The 20245-nt window shown below is 35.7% G+C and overlaps 1 protein-coding gene across 7 annotated transcripts in view; it reads left to right on the forward strand.

Moving 5' to 3' along the window:
• Window positions 1–20245, forward strand: part of LOC131440587 (synaptosomal-associated protein 25) — a 77369-nt gene that overhangs the window by 36921 nt on the left and 20203 nt on the right. For 4 of the 7 annotated variants that reach the window (XM_058611990.1, XM_058611995.1, XM_058611993.1 and 1 more), the window contains exons 4-7: window positions 8962–9010; window positions 12136–12253; window positions 12464–12592; window positions 19248–19392. In XM_058611990.1, coding sequence (XP_058467973.1) covers window positions 8962–9010; window positions 12136–12253; window positions 12464–12592; window positions 19248–19392 — 441 coding nt within the window. Of the gene's footprint in view, window positions 1–8961; window positions 9011–10396; window positions 10446–12135; window positions 12254–12463; window positions 12593–19247; window positions 19393–20245 lie in introns of all 7 variants that reach the window. The other 3 variants (XM_058611991.1, XM_058611997.1, XM_058611996.1) reach the window with 1 other exon arrangement.

The raw sequence follows: 20245 nt of genomic DNA on the forward strand, positions 1-20245 counted from the left end.
GTGAAATTTTCAGAATGTTTCATTAAGTTTAGCGGTTGTATTTTTTTCTGACTGAAGAACTACTGAAAATTGGAACGCTCGGAAATGCATACCTCTACTTGTTCATCGAATATCTCGGCTTTGAAGGCTTGTATCATAAATCTGCCGTGACAAGGTCTAGATAATTTAGTTTAGATGCGATTAGTACGTAAAACATATATGTTATCGCGATAAAAATAAAGTCTTGTATTTTTCTGTGATACAAAGTTAGTTTCAATGCATCCGCCATTTTTTTCGCTTTGTTTTCCTGATAGCATTCTGAAAAAGGAGAGAGAAATAAAATTGGCTCGACAAGGCTGCCAAACAAACAGACGTTTCATTGTATATTTTTCACATTTTTTGTTTCGCTTTCAATCTTTGTGAAAGTTGAATATTTTTTCATTGTTCATTGGAATCTATGTAATGTTCGGGTTTATGTAATAAAATTTTTCATCAAAATAATAACATGTATGCTGGCAACCCGGTACAGTTTGCTCATATACGCGAGAGCACAAGAGAAATACGATGCGCAAAGTTAATTGAGCGAGCCACGTGGTCGATTTAAAACTCAACACGCGACCCTCTGTCCTCAGACCTTAATTTATTGCAGAAAGACGAAAACTCTTAGCATGGCACACTTGCCCCACCATCTCTTATATTCTTGGTTTGCGTGTTCAATGTCTTTCGTATATTTATTCGAAAAAAGCTTTGTATTGTAAATAAGATCGACGGCATTACTTATTGAATCTTTTAACTCAAGAAAGTATGAAATCACAATTTCATCCATTTTTAACGGAAATAAAATACATAAAATTAGCATATGAAGCTTTCCGTTGCTTTAGCCTTACATCTAAAAAACGCATGTGGCTCGTTATCCGCTGGTGCTCGACCCCTGCACTAGAATAATGAAGTACGAACTGTTTGACTACTTGGTTACTCGAATTCTGTTTTCGCAAAGTTCTGTTCATTGTAGTTCCTTGTTTCATTGTGCTTTAAAGTGATTTCTAGCAACACAGGTAATATTTCCTCAATTGTAATACTGTTGAAATGCGATGAATGATTTTTTAACTTACATTTTTCACTTCACACCTGATTTCACCACTGATATTTTCAAAAATGAAAGTATCAAATCTGTGCGTTTATTGTTTTTTGGCGATATTAGCCAACAACAAAACTAAATCAAATAGGATAAAACAATGTATAAAATCTGTGGAAATAGAATCTCCCTCAGCAGAGGAAAAACTCGATCTTGTAACTAGTACCGTCTAACCTACCGTACCGTTATCCTACTAAATGGAACATTATATCTAAGAAGACTTATTGTCCAGTGCACAATGTCGATATGTCGACTGACAACGGTAGAACAAATGCCACGTTGAACTAAAGATATACTCGAATGTTAGTAGTTTACAGTATCGTCCCAAACCTTTGCAGAATTTTATAGAAATTTGACAAACTCGAAATAATTTCCAATGTTACACAATAATCTTTCTTCTGTTAGCAGAAAAATATTTAGTTAAACCGAGAAAGGCTAAGCCAGTTATAATATCTTTTCTGATCTAATAGTTGTTGGGGCAAACCTTATTACACCCTAAGATGAATGACTAATCATAGTCATTCATCACGGGTCGATGATTCAGAGTATGCGGCGCTAGTCCATGTCAGAAGGATCGTACTATTTGTACAGACGATATATGTAAACTCGATAAGCTCCTCTTTTTCGAGAAATTGTACCTTTCCCAAAATAACATTCTATGAATATTTAATACTTGAATATTTAGCTCGTTTTTGCTATGATGTTTGGAAACACCAAAAAGAACGAGTTAGTAAAACCAATCACAGTTTAAGCGATTTATTTGGATTCAGCGATTGTTTTAAATGAGTTACCAAGCTTGCATTCATATGGCTCTCGGATCATAGAAACTGATTACACCATTGAATGCTAAAATGAATTCTGATGATTTTGTAGTATTTTAAATGGAACTCGGAATTTATATTTAATTGTTTCTGTTTTCGATATTATGTTATATATTTCAAGATACAGAGGATTTGCAAATACATGCAAAGATAACCCGAAGAGCTGGTGTAGCGTTGAGCAATAACAAGAAAGATGTTTTTACGTGTATGAATCTTACCCAACGTATATTTTTTTTCATGATTTTTACTGGAAACATTTGATATGAAATGGAAAACACACACATAACTCGTGAGATTGTATAATTTGAGAATATTTTCGCACCGATCTCAGTTAGAGCATGTGGTGTCAACATATGCCAACAAATTTTTCAGTTGTTTTATGTTAGTGTATTTTTGGCTGAAGCTGTGCGTACGTGTTGCATGTTCCATCTTGATTTATAGTATATATGATAAATTTATATGAATATTTAATAATATATTGCGTCGTGTGCAGGTTCCATCAAACCAATAGGATTTTTAAGTATAATATTAGTTCATGAAATAATAGCGTCATATATGTTTGGTTCTATTTTTACTTTTTTACGATAATATGTAGCATGCTACTTCTTCTGTCATAAACAAGGATTTATTGGTCTGCTATTATTGTCATTACCTGTCCAGTATTTTCTATATTTTACCTACACTTTGCCTTTTCTGTGAAAGCAAAATTGTATTCCCTTGTAGTGCTTAAATACCAATATCCAGGCACTCTCGAAACGCACACATTTTTTACTCTTAACATTTGTGAGTTATAACCGAACAGTGTATTTAATTTGCCCTTACATCAGATTTGTGAAGCATAGTGAAGCATTTTGTTCTTCGAAGTAATTTCATGATAGATATTTATAGAAAAACTTAATGCTAATGTTTTTTGTACGATCGGATGAGATATTCGATCAGGAAATTTTCTTTCTAAGGCCATTTGAATAACACGTAGCAAGCTTGAGTTTCGGTAGTAAACGCTACATGTGGATCACGTTCCTGTCAAATGAAGAGACTATACCATATGATCAAAAAAGAACCGGAATTTTCATTTTTAAATTCCCGCGCTTGTCCAATCGGTAAACTTTTATTCTCTCAACGTTGGTAACACTTTTATACACATTGTGTCAAATTTTGACGCATATCGTACGATTAGTTTTTGTTTGGCGTCTATACAAAGAAGTTGTAAAATTTTCGTGTGGTGATTTTTATAATGGATGAAAATTTAGAACAACAGCTCGCCTTCGAAGCGCCATTTGGTCGATTGTTGTGCGGTTTCGACGTCATATTCATAGATCCACACCTCATCACCAGTTGTGATGCATTCGATGAATGTGGGGTCACTATCTGAGTTAGAAATCATCTCTTTGGCCACATCAACACGACGCTGTTTTTGAATGAATTCAGCTTTTTTGGCACCAGCCGAGAAGCGACGCGTTTCAAACCCAAAACATCAGTTAAAATGTGTTCGGCTGATCCATAAGAGATGTCCAACAACACAGCAATCTCTCTAATCGGTACAGAACGATTTTGCAACACGATTTGCTTCGCCGATTCAATGTTTTCTTCAGTAACAGATGTTGTTGGGCGGCCAGGGATCTCATCATGATCCAAGCTTGTACGACCACCTTTGAAGCGTTTATACCACTCGTATGCCTGTGTTTTTCCTAGACACGATTCACCAAAGGCCTTTGCTAACATTTTCAACATTTCGGAACTCTTGAATCCATTTGCAACACAAAATTTGATGCACGCACGTTGTTATAAATTTTCATCCATTATAAAAATCGCCACACGAAAATTTTTCAGCTTCTTTGTACAGACGCCAAACAAAAACTAATCGTGCGTCAAAATTTGACAGAATGTGTATAAAAGTGTTGCCAACGTTGAGAGAATAAAAGTTTACCGATTGGACAAGCGCGGGAATCTTAAAATGAAAATTCCGGTTCTTTTTTTTATCATAAGGTATGATCTATTGTGTCAAAAGCAGCTTTGAGATCGTTATAGATAACATCCATTCTGTATAAAATGTTCAAAACAACGTATGTAACAATTCTCTTTGTTTACTTTCTCTTTTGATTATTACGGCACTCTTAGCAATCCTTCTCTCCAATAATTTACCGATAATAATAACTAAAGCTATCATCTTTTAATCTGCTCTGGAGAAATTACCGAAAAAAGCAGGAATATTTCGCAATAATCGAAAGAGAAAGTAAACAAAGAGAATCTCTCATTGTTACATACGTCGTTTTGAACATTTTATATAACATTTGTGTTTTAGCTTCCATACTAGTTATGCAGTGGGATGTGAAGGCCAACAAATTCGTTGTAACTGATCTCCCAGGCATAAAACCATGCTTTTCGAACGAGATATAATTCTTTGCGCGATGCAGAATTGCAACACAATTATCTCGAAAAATTTCGACGATGCCGAGAGGCTTGTTATTTCGCGATAATTCACTGCATTACATTACATCGATGACCACTTTTATAAATGCGACAAATAAACGACTGTTTCATGAGCAGAGATACCAGGTTCACAGATTAATCCGTGTTTCACAGATTCTCAACCGGGGGAAGGGTATAGCGTGATGGGTAAGTCGATGTCTTTCACGCTGCCCACCTGGTTTCGATTCCCAACCCCGCACATAGGGTCAGAAAGTTTTTCTGGCCAGAAGAGGCGAATGACCTTTTGTTTAAAACCTCTATAATCGAAAAAAAAAATTCTCAACTGGCACAGATTCCCGAAAACGACCACAGACCGTTAATAAACCTATAAAAGTCCTCAATTTTCCAGGAAAACAAAATATCAATGTATTTCCGACAGGGTGCTTGAAAGTGCCGGACCTTTTTTTGCTCACGAAAATGATCCCGTTTTGCTGAGCTGTTATAGGAAGAGGGCACTGATTTTACACAAACTGATTTTGAATCAAACACACACAAATCCTTAGTCATGAGCGAGTGTTTTTGAGCTGCTTGGAGGAAAATTGGGAATTGAAAAGTGTTTTTAAAATACTAAATTTTTAAAATACTTCAAGAAAAAATAGTGATGTATGTGTAAATTGCTCCGAGTTTGTTCAAATTCGCGAGATTTGGTAAACTTCTCCAAAAAATAATTGTATGTGTAACATATCCAAGGGTTGATTCGTGTGCATCCTACGATTTGAATCGAACCTTTTTTCTTTTTACTAAGACTCGAGATTTACGGAAAACTCATTGTGCGTATTATGTGTCACCGCACACTGTTATTTTACCCTTGCGCACTGTTATGAACAAAACATGACCATTTTGTAGCTTTCGTGGTCGAAAACAAGATAATAGTTGTAATATTTCATATGAGGTTATTGTAAAGTAAGATTTCAAGTTTCTGTAGACGTGTTTACGATCTTGAAAATATTATTATTTTGTTTGTAATATTTATAAAGGCTCAGGTGCGCACTAATCGCCACCTGTCCACTATCATCATTAATTTATCAAGTATCCAATACAATACAATATCCAACAGAACTTAGTATACCGTACGCGATCTCCAATGGTACTTTTCATAACAAACATCGTTGTCATGAAAAATAGTTTGTGTTAATTCATACCGTTGCATTATTTGTATATATCACTTCTTCCGGATAACTTCAGCACATTATTCATTCGATGTATTTCCTTAGAAAAATGGAACCTTCTTCTGTTACTTAAGTGACTCTAATCACGAAATCTTACAAAATAAGAGAAATAAATATTTTTCTTCCGTAGGGGAGTTGCTGAGAAAAAAAAATTTGGTTTCTGTTGAATACTGTTTTAAGTGAGATATTTTATCATATTTCTCTGGGGAATTATTTGTTTTTCCCTTCTACACTAAAACGTGTTTAACAATTTTATATATTTTTCACGATAATTTCTAATATTAATACTTACTCTTACTCTTTCAGTCGTAGACCACGCTGGTCTCTGCTGTATACAGGAGGCGTCTCCATTCAACTCGGTTCATGGCTGTTCGCCGCCAGCCTCGGTAGCTGCGAAGGGTCCGCAGGTCGTCCTCAATTTGATCGATCCATCTTGCCCGCTGCGCGCCTCTTCTTCTTATACCGGTCGGATCATTATCGAGAATCATTTTAACCGGGTTGTTCTCCGACATTCTAACAACATGCCCGGCCACCGTAACCGCCCGACCTTGGCCGTTTGGACGAGGGTTGGTCCTCCCAGCAACTGGTGCAGTTCATGGTTCATTTGCCTTCTCCACGTACCGTCTTCCATCCGCACTCCGTCGAAGATAGTTCGCAACACCTTCCGTTCAAAAACACCTAGTGCGCGTTGATCCTCCGCAAGCATTGTCCAGGACTCGTGCTCGGAGAGGATAACCGGTCTAATCAGCGTTTTGTAGATAGTTAACTTCGTACGACGGCGAATTTTGCTCGATCGAAGCGTCCTGCGCAGTCCAAAGTAAGCACGATTTCCTGACAGTATGCGTCTCTGAATTTCTCTGCTTGTGTGATATTATCGGCAGTCACCAGTGAGCCCAAGTACACGAACTCGTCGACCATTTCGATTTCATCACAACCAATCAGAACTCGTAATAGGTGGCTGACGTTATCTTCTCTCGAGCCCCTGCCTTTCATGTACTTTGTCTTTGACACATTGATGTCTAGTCCGATCCGCTTGGCCTCAGCTTTTAGTCCGATGTACGTATCTTCCAACTTCTCAAAGTTGCGTGCTATAATATCAATATCATCAGCGAAACCAAGTAGCTGGACGGACTTTCTGAAAATCGTGCCACTCGTGTCTATCTTCGCTCTTCTTATCACACCCTCCAAAGCAATGTTGAATAGCAGACACGAAAGGCCATCACCTTGCCGTAGCCCTCTGCGAGTTTCGAAGGGACTCGAGTTTATCCTCGATATTCGAACAACGCACATCACTCGATCCATCGTAGCCTTGACCAATCGTATCAGTTTGTCCGGAAATCCGTAGTCGTGCATGATTTTCCATAGCTGTTCTCGATCGATTGTGTCGTTGGCTGATTTGAAATCGATGAATAAGTGATGTGTGGGTACATTGTATTCTTTGCACTTTTGCAACATCTGACGGATGGCGAACACTTGGTCCGTGGTAGCGCGTTCGCCCATAAATCCTGCCTGATATTGTCCCACGAATTCGTTTGCAATCGGTGAAAGTCGACGGCATAAGATTTGGGAGAGTACCTTGTAGGCGGCGTTCAGTAGAGTTATTGCGCGGTAATTGCAGCAATCCAGCTTATCGTCCTTTTTTTCCATCCATTCCTCCGGTAAAATCTCGTCCTCCCAGATATTGGTAACGACCCATTGCAGTGCTTTCACTAGTGCATTACCACCGTGTTTTAGTAGCTCGCTTGGTAGTTGGTCAACGCCAGCGGCCTTATTATTTTTTAACCGGCTTACCACCTCCTCGACTTCTTGTAGGGCTGGGACCGGCAGTCAATCGTCCTCCGCACGCGTTCTCAAGTTCGTTACCGCGCCGCCACCTTCGTATTCCGCCACATCGCCATTGAGGTGCTCGTCGAAATACTGCCGTCACCTCTCGATCACCTCACAGTCGTTCGTGAGAAGATCCCCGTTGGTGTACTTGCACATATCGGCCTGTGGCACATGGTCTCTGCGCGAACGGTTAACCTTCTCGTAGAACTTCCTTGTGTCATTAGCACGGAACAGCTGTTCCATCGCTTCGCGATCTCGGTCTTCCTGTTGGCGCTTTTTTCTACGGGATACCGAGTTTAGTCTGTTCCGCGCCTGTCTGTATCGCTCCTCGTTTGCTCTCGTCCGGTGTTGCAGCTTGCTCGCCCAAGCTGCATTCTTCTCGGCCACTAACTGTTCACATTCGTCGTCGAACCAGTCGTTCCTTACGTTCGGAGCCGCCGAACCTAGTGTTGCTGATGCAGTGCTACCTATGGCAGAACGGATGTCTCTCCAGCCATCTTCAAGAGTAGCTGCACCAAGCTGCTCTTCCGTTGGTAGTGCCACTGCCAACTGCTGCGCGTAATCTTGGGCTACTCCAGCATCCCGGAGCCGCGCGATGTTAAACCGCGACGTTCGGTTTCGACGTTGGGTAGCCACCGTCGAAAGTTTTGAGCGCATGCATACAGCAACCAAGTAGTGGTCCGAATCTATATTCGCACTGCGGTAGGTGCGAACATTGTTGATTTCCGAGAAAAATTTTCCGTCGATCAAAACGTGGTCGATTTGGTTTTCGGTCTGTTGGTCAGGTGACCTCCATGTTCTAATGTTAATGCTATGAATGTTTTGACGATAACGGCGAAATATTTTTCTAATATCTTCCAATATTTGCTTTGAAAAATAGCATACCTAAAATAAAAAATCTTGTGTCTACGAGCAAATTATGTTTTGTGTGCTTTCTATATGAAACAGTCTTCATTTGTTTGTACAGCACACATTCAATGTTCGTCTTGTTTGTATAAGCGATTTCTAAATAGATTAGTCAATTATTTTTAAAGGGTTAAACAAAAATTAACAATGAACACTGCAGAACTACAATCGAATTAAATAATACTTTATGTTTCCCCCAAATGCACATGTAATAACTAAACAAACACAATGATCTACTGAGTAAATTCGGATGCAACCATGCTACCATATTTCCAATATACATTTCATCAATCAGGTGTCTCATATTTTTGTTATTGCACAAACTATTATTTTACTGAAATAGGAAACTGTTTAGTTAATATAGCTTTTTATTGAGAAATATTTTGATTTTTATTATTAAATATATTTAAGTCAGAATAATAATGTATCAGACATTCTTGAATGAACATCAGAAAAATATCTAACACAACTACAGAAGTAACAAAGTGGATAGGTGTTTTGTTTACTTTATATCTTACATAAATGGTATACATTCACTACTCTAAACCAAGTAGAATATATGCAAAAAATCTTTCAAACAATCAACGAAACTTACAGAGGTACTACATATTGACACTTATTGCTTGCCTAATTATCCTTATGCCGCCGAAAACAGAGCAAGGAAGCCGGGATTCGCACCCTGGTAGCCCTTGACGATCAGGGAGGTGAGTCGACATAAAGACACATAACGTAATATATTTTCTATACCCCACGTCCCTCATTTATCAAGTATAATCACATTATCCTCAGTACTCTCTTGATTAACATATGCCTAAACAATAAAATCGTTACTTTCCACTTTCTTCCAATCTATTGCATCTTCATCGCTTTTACTATTTTGCAATTCTATTGTTATCATTGTCAATGAATGATCAGTCGAGTATTTTATTTCTCATCTACTCTTCTTGTTATGTTTGTATGCTAGTTGTTTGAAGAAATCGGCTAGATTTATTCTTGTTCTGGCTTATTGAAAGATTTTTAATAAAATAGAATTAAATTTCAAAATGATTTATTACATTTATAACTATGGAGAACTTTGTACATATAATGAAAATATATTATGTAGATTTGATTGAAAAAAAACTCGTAAAATAATCATAGCGACTGAAGATTCACAGAGCAATATTTTAATAACATAGCACTATTTTAATAACACGAAATGATTACACAAACAGTTTGGATACCCAACTCGTTTTCGTTTGTTCTAACTCAAAAATCCTGCTATTAAATCAATCATACAAGTTAATTTACTATAATATTGCACAGTATTAAGTATATTTGAGAAAGCAATTTTTTCTACACAAATAATTCCAATACATGTAGTAACAAAAACTGAAGTGAGTTATTTAAGTTACAACGCGTTTAAATGTATACCACTACACAATACAAAGTATTCTCTACAGCTTTATGTCGGCTTAACGTTGATTGAATTGTCTTATATTTAGATAACTGCTATCATATACCTAGATGCTTTTGTGGTTTGTTTTATTTGGTTTTGATTAAATACACAATAAAAATATGAATAAAAATAGTGATTTTCAGTTTGCTATGCAATCGTTCACAAGGCTAGTTTTACTTACAAATGACGGATTCTTTAATTTATTTTAAGTTGTGCGTTCTTTATGCATTTGTTTGGTTTTTTCTAATTTCAATCCCAATTGTAGAGCGAAGAAGCGAGACTAAGGTCGTTAAATTTATGATGTGAACAAGGCGGTAAGCTACATCTATTCTGGTTTTAGATCGTCGAGTTTGACTTAGTACACTATATAATCAAATCAACATTAAAACGCATTTGTATTTTATGAGTAGCCTAACTTGATGAATAACAATACTAATGAGAGATTGTGCGAAATTGTAGTGATTAGTGAGTTAGGCTTTAAAAGATGCAATGCAGGAACATTATTAAAGAACAATAGTAGAAATAGTAGCAATGAGCGCAATAAATCAACTTGAGACACCTTATCTTTAAGTAACTTTAAAACCCAGTTACTTAAGTTATATGAATGAAACGGTATTTGCTAAGATGAGATTTGTAATATTTTTTGATCTAGAGCACTGAAGTGGGAATGCGTACCATCGTTATGCTGGATGAGCAAGGAGGTAAGACATTAACTACTTGTTATAAACTGTACTAACAATTAGAATCAAATAAGCCTGCGAATAGTTTTTGTTTTCGAAATAATAATCAGTGCAAACATGTATGTCATTGAGCTCTGTCACTGTAATCTTCACGAACTAATACAGTTTGCCAATAACATCAAAATTGACTATTTTGGTGATTTTCTTTTTCAAGAAAGCAAAAGCTATGAACATTGCTACTTTTTGTAAAAATGGTAAGGGAGAAGGTCTACTAACACAACAATGTATAGCATGAAGGTATCAATCGTAGGGGTACACCGAAGTAGATTCTTGGAATAAGATTCTTCTCTATAATATCTTTTAAACAATTAAACAACATGATCCTACAATGTTTGTGCAATATACCAAGTAACAGCGAACAAAACATCTAAGATCACAAATCACTACAATGTACCACGTACATAACGTGCACTCTAATTTGAAAAGCCTTTTCACTTACAAACTAAAATTACAGATAGTAGAATCCAACAGTATCCGTCTGCATTAATGTTGGTTTTACAATTAGCTACAGTACAAAAACAGCTGCACCGCACAGAAATTGATCACATTGAACAACTAACGCAAACTCTGCTTCTTATTGCCTTACAATTATATATCAAAAACGAACTCCACAAAATACAACAATCTTTTAATGTAGATTCATCACAAGTGAGTAAATACAAAACTTACATAATATTCAAAACACGGGTTGTACCTTTCTGGATATTTCGTAATAACTTTTGATTTTTTTTCGTTAATGGTTCGATTTTCGTTGTTTGAATAATGCTTAGTTTCGTAAAAGTTACTTAGTATAGGTCAATTTGTTAGTTAAACTCTGTTAACTTTAGCATAGAAAATTTATTTTAGGGTATTTCTGCTCTTTTAAAGATATCATGGCAGGTTGCTATTTATTTCTTATCATACAAACGGATGTTATAAATCTTATTACTGACAATCATAAGATTCTTCTCTGCAATTGTTCTTCAGTTCGTGATCTAGAATACCTCATTGTTATTTACAAACAGCAACAGTCCTATTCATAATGTATTGCTTGAAGTAATCAATAAATCGCAGAAATATTCTAAAAACCCATTCGAACATCCAGTACCAATTGGGGTCAATATCATTTTATTACCCTGTGTTGAATTCCATGTTTTGTTTATATTAAGTTTTCTCTCACTGTTTGTCTAACAATACAATACAATACAATACTTAAACTTAGCAATTTAAAAGTACTTAATATTTAAATTGCTAGGCCACAGTTACTTTTTACCATGATACTTGATTAAATTCAAGTAGATACTTCCTATTATACTTATTGCATCATTCCACTTATCGAAAAGTCGCAATTTTCTTTGTCATCAAATGGAAAACAGTAATATTTTGCATGTAGTTCGTTCTATTACACTCCCTGCTTTCAATTCTACCATCTTCAAACAGTTGTTCTCATAATCCTGCATTTTACCTGAACGATTAATTTAGTATTCCATAGCACAGTATTATACTTGGTTAATTTATATGTTATGTATCTCATCTTTCCACAAAATGCTTTTGACATGACATTATAGACATCCCTCCAGGGGGGTTCTACACAGCAGTCTTGACAACCTATTTGCTAATGCGTTATTTTTTCCGTCGAATCTCTGCACATCCGAATACAATGCAATCGCAGAACAACTGGATCGCATCGAGGAAGGCATGGATCAGATCAATGCTGATATGCGAGAAGCCGAAAAAAATCTCAGTGGAATGGAGAAATGCTGTGGCATCTGCGTATTGCCTTGCAATAAGTATGACTATTTTGCCTAAATAGATCCTCTAACTAGTGTCTGAAACCATTTGAATTACTGACTTTCAAATGTATATAGTATAATACAGCATAATTTTATACTCTGGCAATTTTAACAGTTCTATTGTTTATTAATTACTTTGTATTTGTTCAATATATTATATATATTCATATCTGATTTTTTTTACGCTGTTTTCGATCGTCCAACTAGGAGCTCATCTTTCAAGGAAGATGATGGCACATGGAAAGGTAACGACGACGGTAAAGTTGTAAACAATCAGCCACAAAGAGTTATGGACGACCGTAATGGACTAGGACCACAAGCAGGTTACATTGGAAGGTATTACTTGTGTTCGTCAATTGATTCATGTTGTACTTTATTGTCAGTGTTTGCTGTGTGGCAAATTCTTTGGCACCTAAATTACAACCAAATAGCAAAAATGTTAAATATTTAGTTATGTCACATTGAAGTGTTGAATGGAACGAAGAATCACATTGAAATCACAAAAGTATTCATAAAAGTGTGATTGAAAAATGCTTTCGGTGTGCTTATTTCAAACAAAAAATGTTAATAAAAATTATTCATTCAAAATGATTACTAATTGATTCCGTAATGATAAGGTTGAAAAACAACACAAAACAAAAGGATTTGTAAATGACAAAAGGCACATAAATCCTCCAATCCTCGAAAAGATTTGGAGATTTTACATAAATGACACTGTTCTGCATAAAGATTTCGAATGTTTCGCAACATTTATGAGCGTAAATTAGATCGGCTCCTCATGACGGATGTTAAATAATTTGCTGAAACTACACTTCGAAAAACCCTATGATTTTAAATCGTAGAGGTGCACATAAATGGAGCGTCGCTGTTCCCACAAATTTACGAGCAAAAACATGTAATATTGTGTGGTTAGAAAATTCCATAACATAAAATTCATTGAAATAAAAAGGCGGGTGGTTAATGTCATACTTGGATGTCGTGAATACGAAATCCAAGTGGCATGTTCATTAACACTTCCGAATATCAATTAGTTGATCAATTGTATGAATTATGCAAGCATTCCTCTTTTTCACTACTAGAATTGAAACTATGCACCTAAACTGAAGTTCAGATTAGTTCCATTAAACATTCTGAAACAGTTCTTTTTAATAAAAATACAGACTAATCTGTATACGTGGCAACCCAGTTTCGCACGGCATATTTCCGAACGACACCCATACTAGTATAAAGATGTGTTCTACATCAACAGAATTTCATTTTCATTTTCGCATTGCGTGAGTCGTAATTGAATGTATTAGTGACGGTGCAAGCTTTGTCTACTTCCATCTTGTTAAATCTGATGCTTTTTATACAAAAGAGAAAATTCAATTAATTCTTTATGATGATCTGAAGCACTGAAAAATGCTTTGAATTGTCACGACCAACAGGATCTGCATTTAGATCCGAGATGGTTCCATGCGTGTATACTGATGATTTTTGGTGTGGTTTTGTTGTGTTGCCGCGGCCCGTCTGCGATTACCGCTCGCTGCATTTCAGCTTGAAGTCTTCAATGTTGCTCCCACAATTAGTTCTGATTAGTTGGTGCTGAAATGGATCAAATCAGACAGGTTTTTCAATAGTGTACTATTGAAAAACATCAATGTTGTTGCAATATACGTTCAAGTTAAAAAATTTCGAACCTATTGGTACTTAGATTATATAAATCCTTCCACAGATCACTGAGCTATGAGCTTTCAAAATACGAGAAAGTCAAACAAGCGTCATGTGTTTTCCTCTTTGTTACTCGTTGATACCAAACAATTCAGATATTTTGAATTACTAGAGATTATGCCACACAACTGAAAATTTTATCATAAAATTGTGATCATATTTCCGAGGCCTTTATTAAAAATTATGTTGATACGTTAGATGCAACAAGAGATATTCACAATCAGAAACTTAGCACTCTCTCAGGGGGTAAATTTTGAAAAGGCCCCATAATAAAGTAAATCGTATTCACGACAAAAAAATAGTGATCGACTGTTAATCGACTGAGCCACAGAAGTACACGTCAGGCCGGTAAATGGTGCATTTAAATGCATACAGTCGCCCTTTTGCTAACCGAATGCAAATAACAGTCTAAACCAGTAAAATCCATACTAATCCAGCATTAAGTCATTACGAATGAAACTTTCCGTCATTTGACAAATTTCCTGTGCAATACAGCAAGGATTTTTTCATTATAACTAGAATAATGAACTCTTGTGATTGGTTACCACGGATCAGGGTCATTTCGTCGAGAGTCATTTCGCCAAAAGCCGTTTCGCCGAAAGCCATTTCGCCGAAAGGGTTGTTCGCCGAATGACATTTCGCCGAATCTTGAAATCGTAATTAGAATTGATTTAAATTAGAGACAAACGAAAGATGATAGCGTTAACTTCCGTTTTGTTGACCTACCATTGTACTTCTTGAATAATGATTGATTGTTGTACCCTTCAATAAAGATTGATTCACGAACCTCAGAAAGTAGTTACCAGGAAAACTTGTTGACTATTAGCTACTAAACATCAAAGCAATTGCATTGGTGTATCTACCAGGCGAATGTAGTTGGTATTTTCCGTTTATTAAATGAAAATGCTTCGGTTATGTGGCTGCGCCACATCAGTTAAACAGGAAACATAACATGTAGGAGATATGACACTTTCGGCAAAATGACCCTTTCGGCAAAATGACCCTTTCGGCGAATTGACCCTTTCGGCGAAAGGACTTTTTCGGCGAAACGACTTTCGGCGAAATGGCATTCGACGAAACGACTTTCGGCGAAACGACTTTTGGCGAAATGGCTTTCGGCGATATGACCCGCTCCCGGTTACCACATAGAGTGGGAAGCAATAGAATGTCCTTCCATTTAGATATCATCCCGATTTGAATCTAGTAAAATACTGTAGTCTGAGCTCGGGTTTGCAAGCTTCGTCTATGGATGGCTTATTTCAATACAGTACAAGAATGAATTTTGTGCAATTGGCAATTGTGCTTGTGTCTGATCTTCTTTTCAACCCGAACCCGTCGGGTTCGTTTTAAAATCGAAATCTCTGAGTAAAAATTTTTGGAGTGGTCAGCTCATTTTTCAATAAGTGTTATTGTTTTGTAGTGTTATTTATACTATTTTAGTTACATAAATATTTATATACCTTTCATTGTAATGCTTCCTGAAACTCAAGTTCTTTTTCGAATTACACGAAACTTTGCAAATGGATAAACAACTATTTTTGTCATAGAATGAAGAAAAAATTGTTGCAAATGTTTCAATTTTACAACTTTTTACTTAAATTTTCCAAACAAATCGATATTAAAGTACCTTCTTCACGCGATTTTTGTTTTTGTTAAATGTTAACTTGTTGCATATATTATTCAGCAAAAAAATTTTGGTACTCAAATAGGGTTTTTGAAATATTTGATTTTTTATGTACACGCGCTGTATGCAAAGTGCACCACGTGGGCGAATCGGCACGGTGCGGCAGGGTGCGATGTCGTCGATGCGATTGAAGCGAACTGCGACAGGTTTGAACAAGTAGGAATAGAAAATTTGCCTTTCTCATCTCAACTTTCTTATTTCGTTTTCGCTTGATGCCAAACCTAACCCAGTTTCCACTATAGCTGCTGTCAAACCGTTTGAAGCCAGTTTCGAACCTAGTTTCAACGCGGTTGAACTGAAAATCGAGGCAGTTTCGAAGTGCGAAATCAACACAGTTTCGTGGAAAGTGTTTGTTTGATGAAACTACCCAGGGTCAGTTTCAGTTTTCTCAAGCGAAAGCGACATTAAATTGTAGTACTTTGAAGAATTTTTGCTGTAATATATAAGAGAAAATGAATAATATGAGAAAGGCATTTTTACACCACTAGGTAGATTAAACCAGGGTTTTCTATTAGTTATGTACGTACATCAGGAAATTTATAAATCACGTATTTTTTTACAATTTCGACTCTAGATTATTCCATCTTTTCTGGTAGTTTGAACAGAACATTTACAACAAATTCCTCGTTGTCGGAATAAATCTTATATTCGCGTGTATGGTTTTCGTAGTCATTGCGTTTTTAAATCGATGTTGCTGTTGTCTATCCTGAATGTTCGTTTATCATGCAAAAATCAAAGTTTATATTTTTGACTCAATCCTTTGCTCAATTAAATAAATTATGCGCAGTTGGAATTCGATTGGTATTGATTTAATGCAAACTAACTTTATACGCGTGTCTTTTCGCGGTCCCACTTATTCCAAAGCAAAGTTTCTTTCCATGTGAGTCTGCGAAATAATTCCATTCGGTCCTGATTTTATTATCTTTCTTATGAAGTGCAGTAAATGCAATGAGCTTGTATCTTTAATCTTTTTTTCCGGAATCGCCACAAACTTTTGTTTTTTTCGCGTCCAAACCACAAGAAAAAATGAAAGAATCTTTAGTCAAAATTTGTAAAATAATATGTAATTACTAAATTTCTGATGTACGTACATACCTATTGGATAAAAATATCATATTCTATACCTACTAGTCCAAAACCTGTCGCAGCTCGCTTAAGTAGCACCGATGACATCGCACCGAACCCTGCCGCATGCCGATTCGCTCGCGCGGTGCCCTTTGCATACAGCGCGTGTACATAAAAAATCAAATATTTCAAAAACCCTATTTGAGCACAACAGTTTTTTTGCTGAATAATATATGAAACATTTTAACATTTGACAGAAACAAAAATCGCGTGAAGAAGGTACTTAAATATTGATTTCTTTGGAAAATTCAATCGAATATTTTTAAAATATTTTTCTTCATTCTATGACAAAAATAGTTGTTTCTCCATTTGCTAAGTTTCGTGTAATTCGAAAAAGGACTTGAGTTTCAGGAAGCATTACAACGAAAAGGTATATTAATATATAGGTAACTAAAAATAGTATAACAAATTCGAATATTGACGGAATATTTCACAAACATGTTTGTAGATACTAATACTATAAAACAATAACAACTATAAAACAATAACAACTAGCGAAAATCGGTTACCTCGTGAAAAAGGAGAAGAAATTTTTACTCCTCTCTAATCGGAGTAGAACCTGCTGAACACGGAAAGCAGGGGTCTGGTTTAGTGATGGGCAATACGGCTCATTTCGATGAGCGGCTCTGAACCGAACGCTCTTTCGTAAGAGCCGGTTCAATTGAACGGCTCATTGGCTCTTTTTCAAAAAACGTCAATGTGGAGAAGCAGTTCGAGAGAGTGGGTGTGAGAGCCACGGAAATGCATGAGCGGTATGGGCGGTCTAAAATTGTGTTTCACAACTAGAGGTGTCCGTGTGTGAGGAAGCGGGATATTGAAATAAATTAGTTGAAATTCCATTTGGAAAAAAATCTATTTTCTTCTCCTATTACGACAGAATTCTTTGAAAATTCACTGCTGAATAAATGTTCCTATGTATTATTGACACCTTCATTAGAAAACATCATCGTTTAACCAACAACGCAATCAAATCTGGGCGTACACAGGCACACAGATTTTCCAAGTTGAAACGCAGATTTTAAAATGGCAACTCTGCTTGAGAGCCGCGGTTCAATTTTGAAGAGCCGTGGTTCGTATGCTCATTGCTACGAGTCGGTTCAAATGAACGGCTCGTGAGCGCTCGCCCATCACTAGCCTGGTTTTGGGTAGTAGGAATTTCATTCTTGATCCAAACCAACAAAAGTTTAACCTTCTTGGAGGTGGTTTTGTGCTACTCTAACCATTAGCGACCAGGGTAATGCACACCTTACCTTCAGCAAAAATATATTCGATCATTACCTTATTTGATAATAAAATCACCCATGATCATGTGTAATCGATAAATATGCTAACAATCTAAGTATCGATTTTATAACGCAATATATTTTCAATCATGCAAAGTTAAAAATTCTGTTTTAGGTAAACAAAAAAAAACAAATGTTTGCATATACGATATAAAGGAAAAATAGTACGTACTATGAGTAATCTACTACAATAGAAATGACAACTTATTCGAGCTTTGTATTTGATTCGTTATATTCACAATGTATTCGTAAATTTATGAATATTCATTTGTTTGTAAGATGCATATTGTTCTGAAGACAGTCGGCTTTCAAGAGCGGAATGTTATTTAAATTGATAGCAACGTTTTTGAAATTAATCTACTTCTGTTATTCTTCAACAAGTTCTAATAATATTATTAAAAATAATTATTGCTATGATATAGTTGGTTGTAGTTCCTCTAGAACAGAGATGCCAGGTAAAATTTTCAAATATCTTCAGACAGGGTTGCAAAAGTCAGTAAATCCGAAAAAATGTCAGCAATTTCTCTAGAAAGGCAAGTTCTTTATAAAGTATGATACGCTAAACTGACCTACAAAAAAAATTTTTTTGCTGTAATTTCACAAATCTATAAATTTTAACGAAAGTCTGCAAAGAAAGTGCAACAAACAATGTCTGCAGCAACGAAAACTGCAGATTTACAGACAAATCAGAAGACATGGCATCAATTATGTTGATGTTAGATATGAGACTCAACACTCATCAAGTGGTATAACCAGGATTCCAATTTCCATGTCCTCAATATTTGATGGGGTGCGTGTTTCCATGTACTTAATTTTATGCGATATGCCTTGATTTCCAAAATATTGATCGCAACTGTTGGTGCAATGCAATTCTGTCACCATTCAATGTGAGTAAATGTTTCCACGTTTCAATCAGCAGTTCAATGGGATTTGCACACGACTCAATTAACACATATACTTTCACAATGACAAAACGGATCCTACTCTACTGTTTCGTTTCGTAACTTCTGAACTCATTGCTGTTTTAGAGAAATCACTATTATCTGATTTCTTAAAAACATCATAATGCCAAACATTAAACATATCACGTAAGCAACTGCAGTAGTGACAATGTGTAAACGTAATAATAATTGTGTTCGTTATATTTAAAGTATACCCAAATAATACTAATCCGCCTCTAATTTCTAAGAATAACCAACGACGCTCGTGAAGACGAAATGGAAGAAAACATGGGTCAAGTCAATACGATGATCGGTAACTTGCGGAATATGGCCCTGGATATGGGATCTGAGCTCGAGAACCAAAACAGGCAGATTGATAGAGTCAATCGTAAGGTAATGTCAAACAGCATTTTTTTTGTATATCATATTCTTGTGTTTCGTTTGTTTGGAATTTGGATTTTGCATATGGTGAAAGTAACAAGGTTAACCATGGAACTAATTTTGATCAGATTATTTATCATCAAATATTATACAACTATTGATTTTGTTTTATTCGTAAAATTTTGTTTCAATCTTATCTTCATTCATTTCTAGTTAGTTGAATGAGTTTCATTAAAATAATTCGTTTATGTATTGAGTATTATTGGCTTGAGTATCACCTAATTTTAGTTGAGTTTCAATGCGTTATTGTTGATTCCAAAAAAAAATGTATAATATTAGTTAATATGGCACAATAAAGTAAAAATGCACTGAGAAGGAAGCTGGATAAATAGAGCAGGATGGTAATGTAAAATGCTTTTTATAACATATTATTTTATGTAGTCTATAGTGTTATAGTGAAGACCAAACCAGGTATCTAAAAGTCTGTAATTTTTTGATATTATGAAATTTAAGATTCCATCAAATTTCGCCAGATTTTTCTCGGTATTACTGTTTATTATTGTATAGTCTGTAGACAAATATTAAGTTATGTAGTAAATATGAGTAAGTAATACATCCTCACTGTTCCCCTTGTTGTTATATAAATGAGTCGTTCAGATATCACTAGCTTAATAGTTTGTGCATGTAATTTATTTCTACTTTCTTAAGATTTGTTTCACGTTCAATCGGAACAGCGCATATCATCAAAATATGCTAACTATGATAAGAAATAGTAAATGTGATTTGTTCTAACAAAGATTGTTCGAACCTATTGAAGATTTAAAATCTGATATGAATTAAATTGGACCTATTGTGCAGATTCACA

The sequence above is a fragment of the Malaya genurostris genome, chromosome 1, assembly GCF_030247185.1.
Source record: "Malaya genurostris strain Urasoe2022 chromosome 1, Malgen_1.1, whole genome shotgun sequence".
Lineage (NCBI taxonomy): Eukaryota > Metazoa > Arthropoda > Insecta > Diptera > Culicidae > Malaya > Malaya genurostris.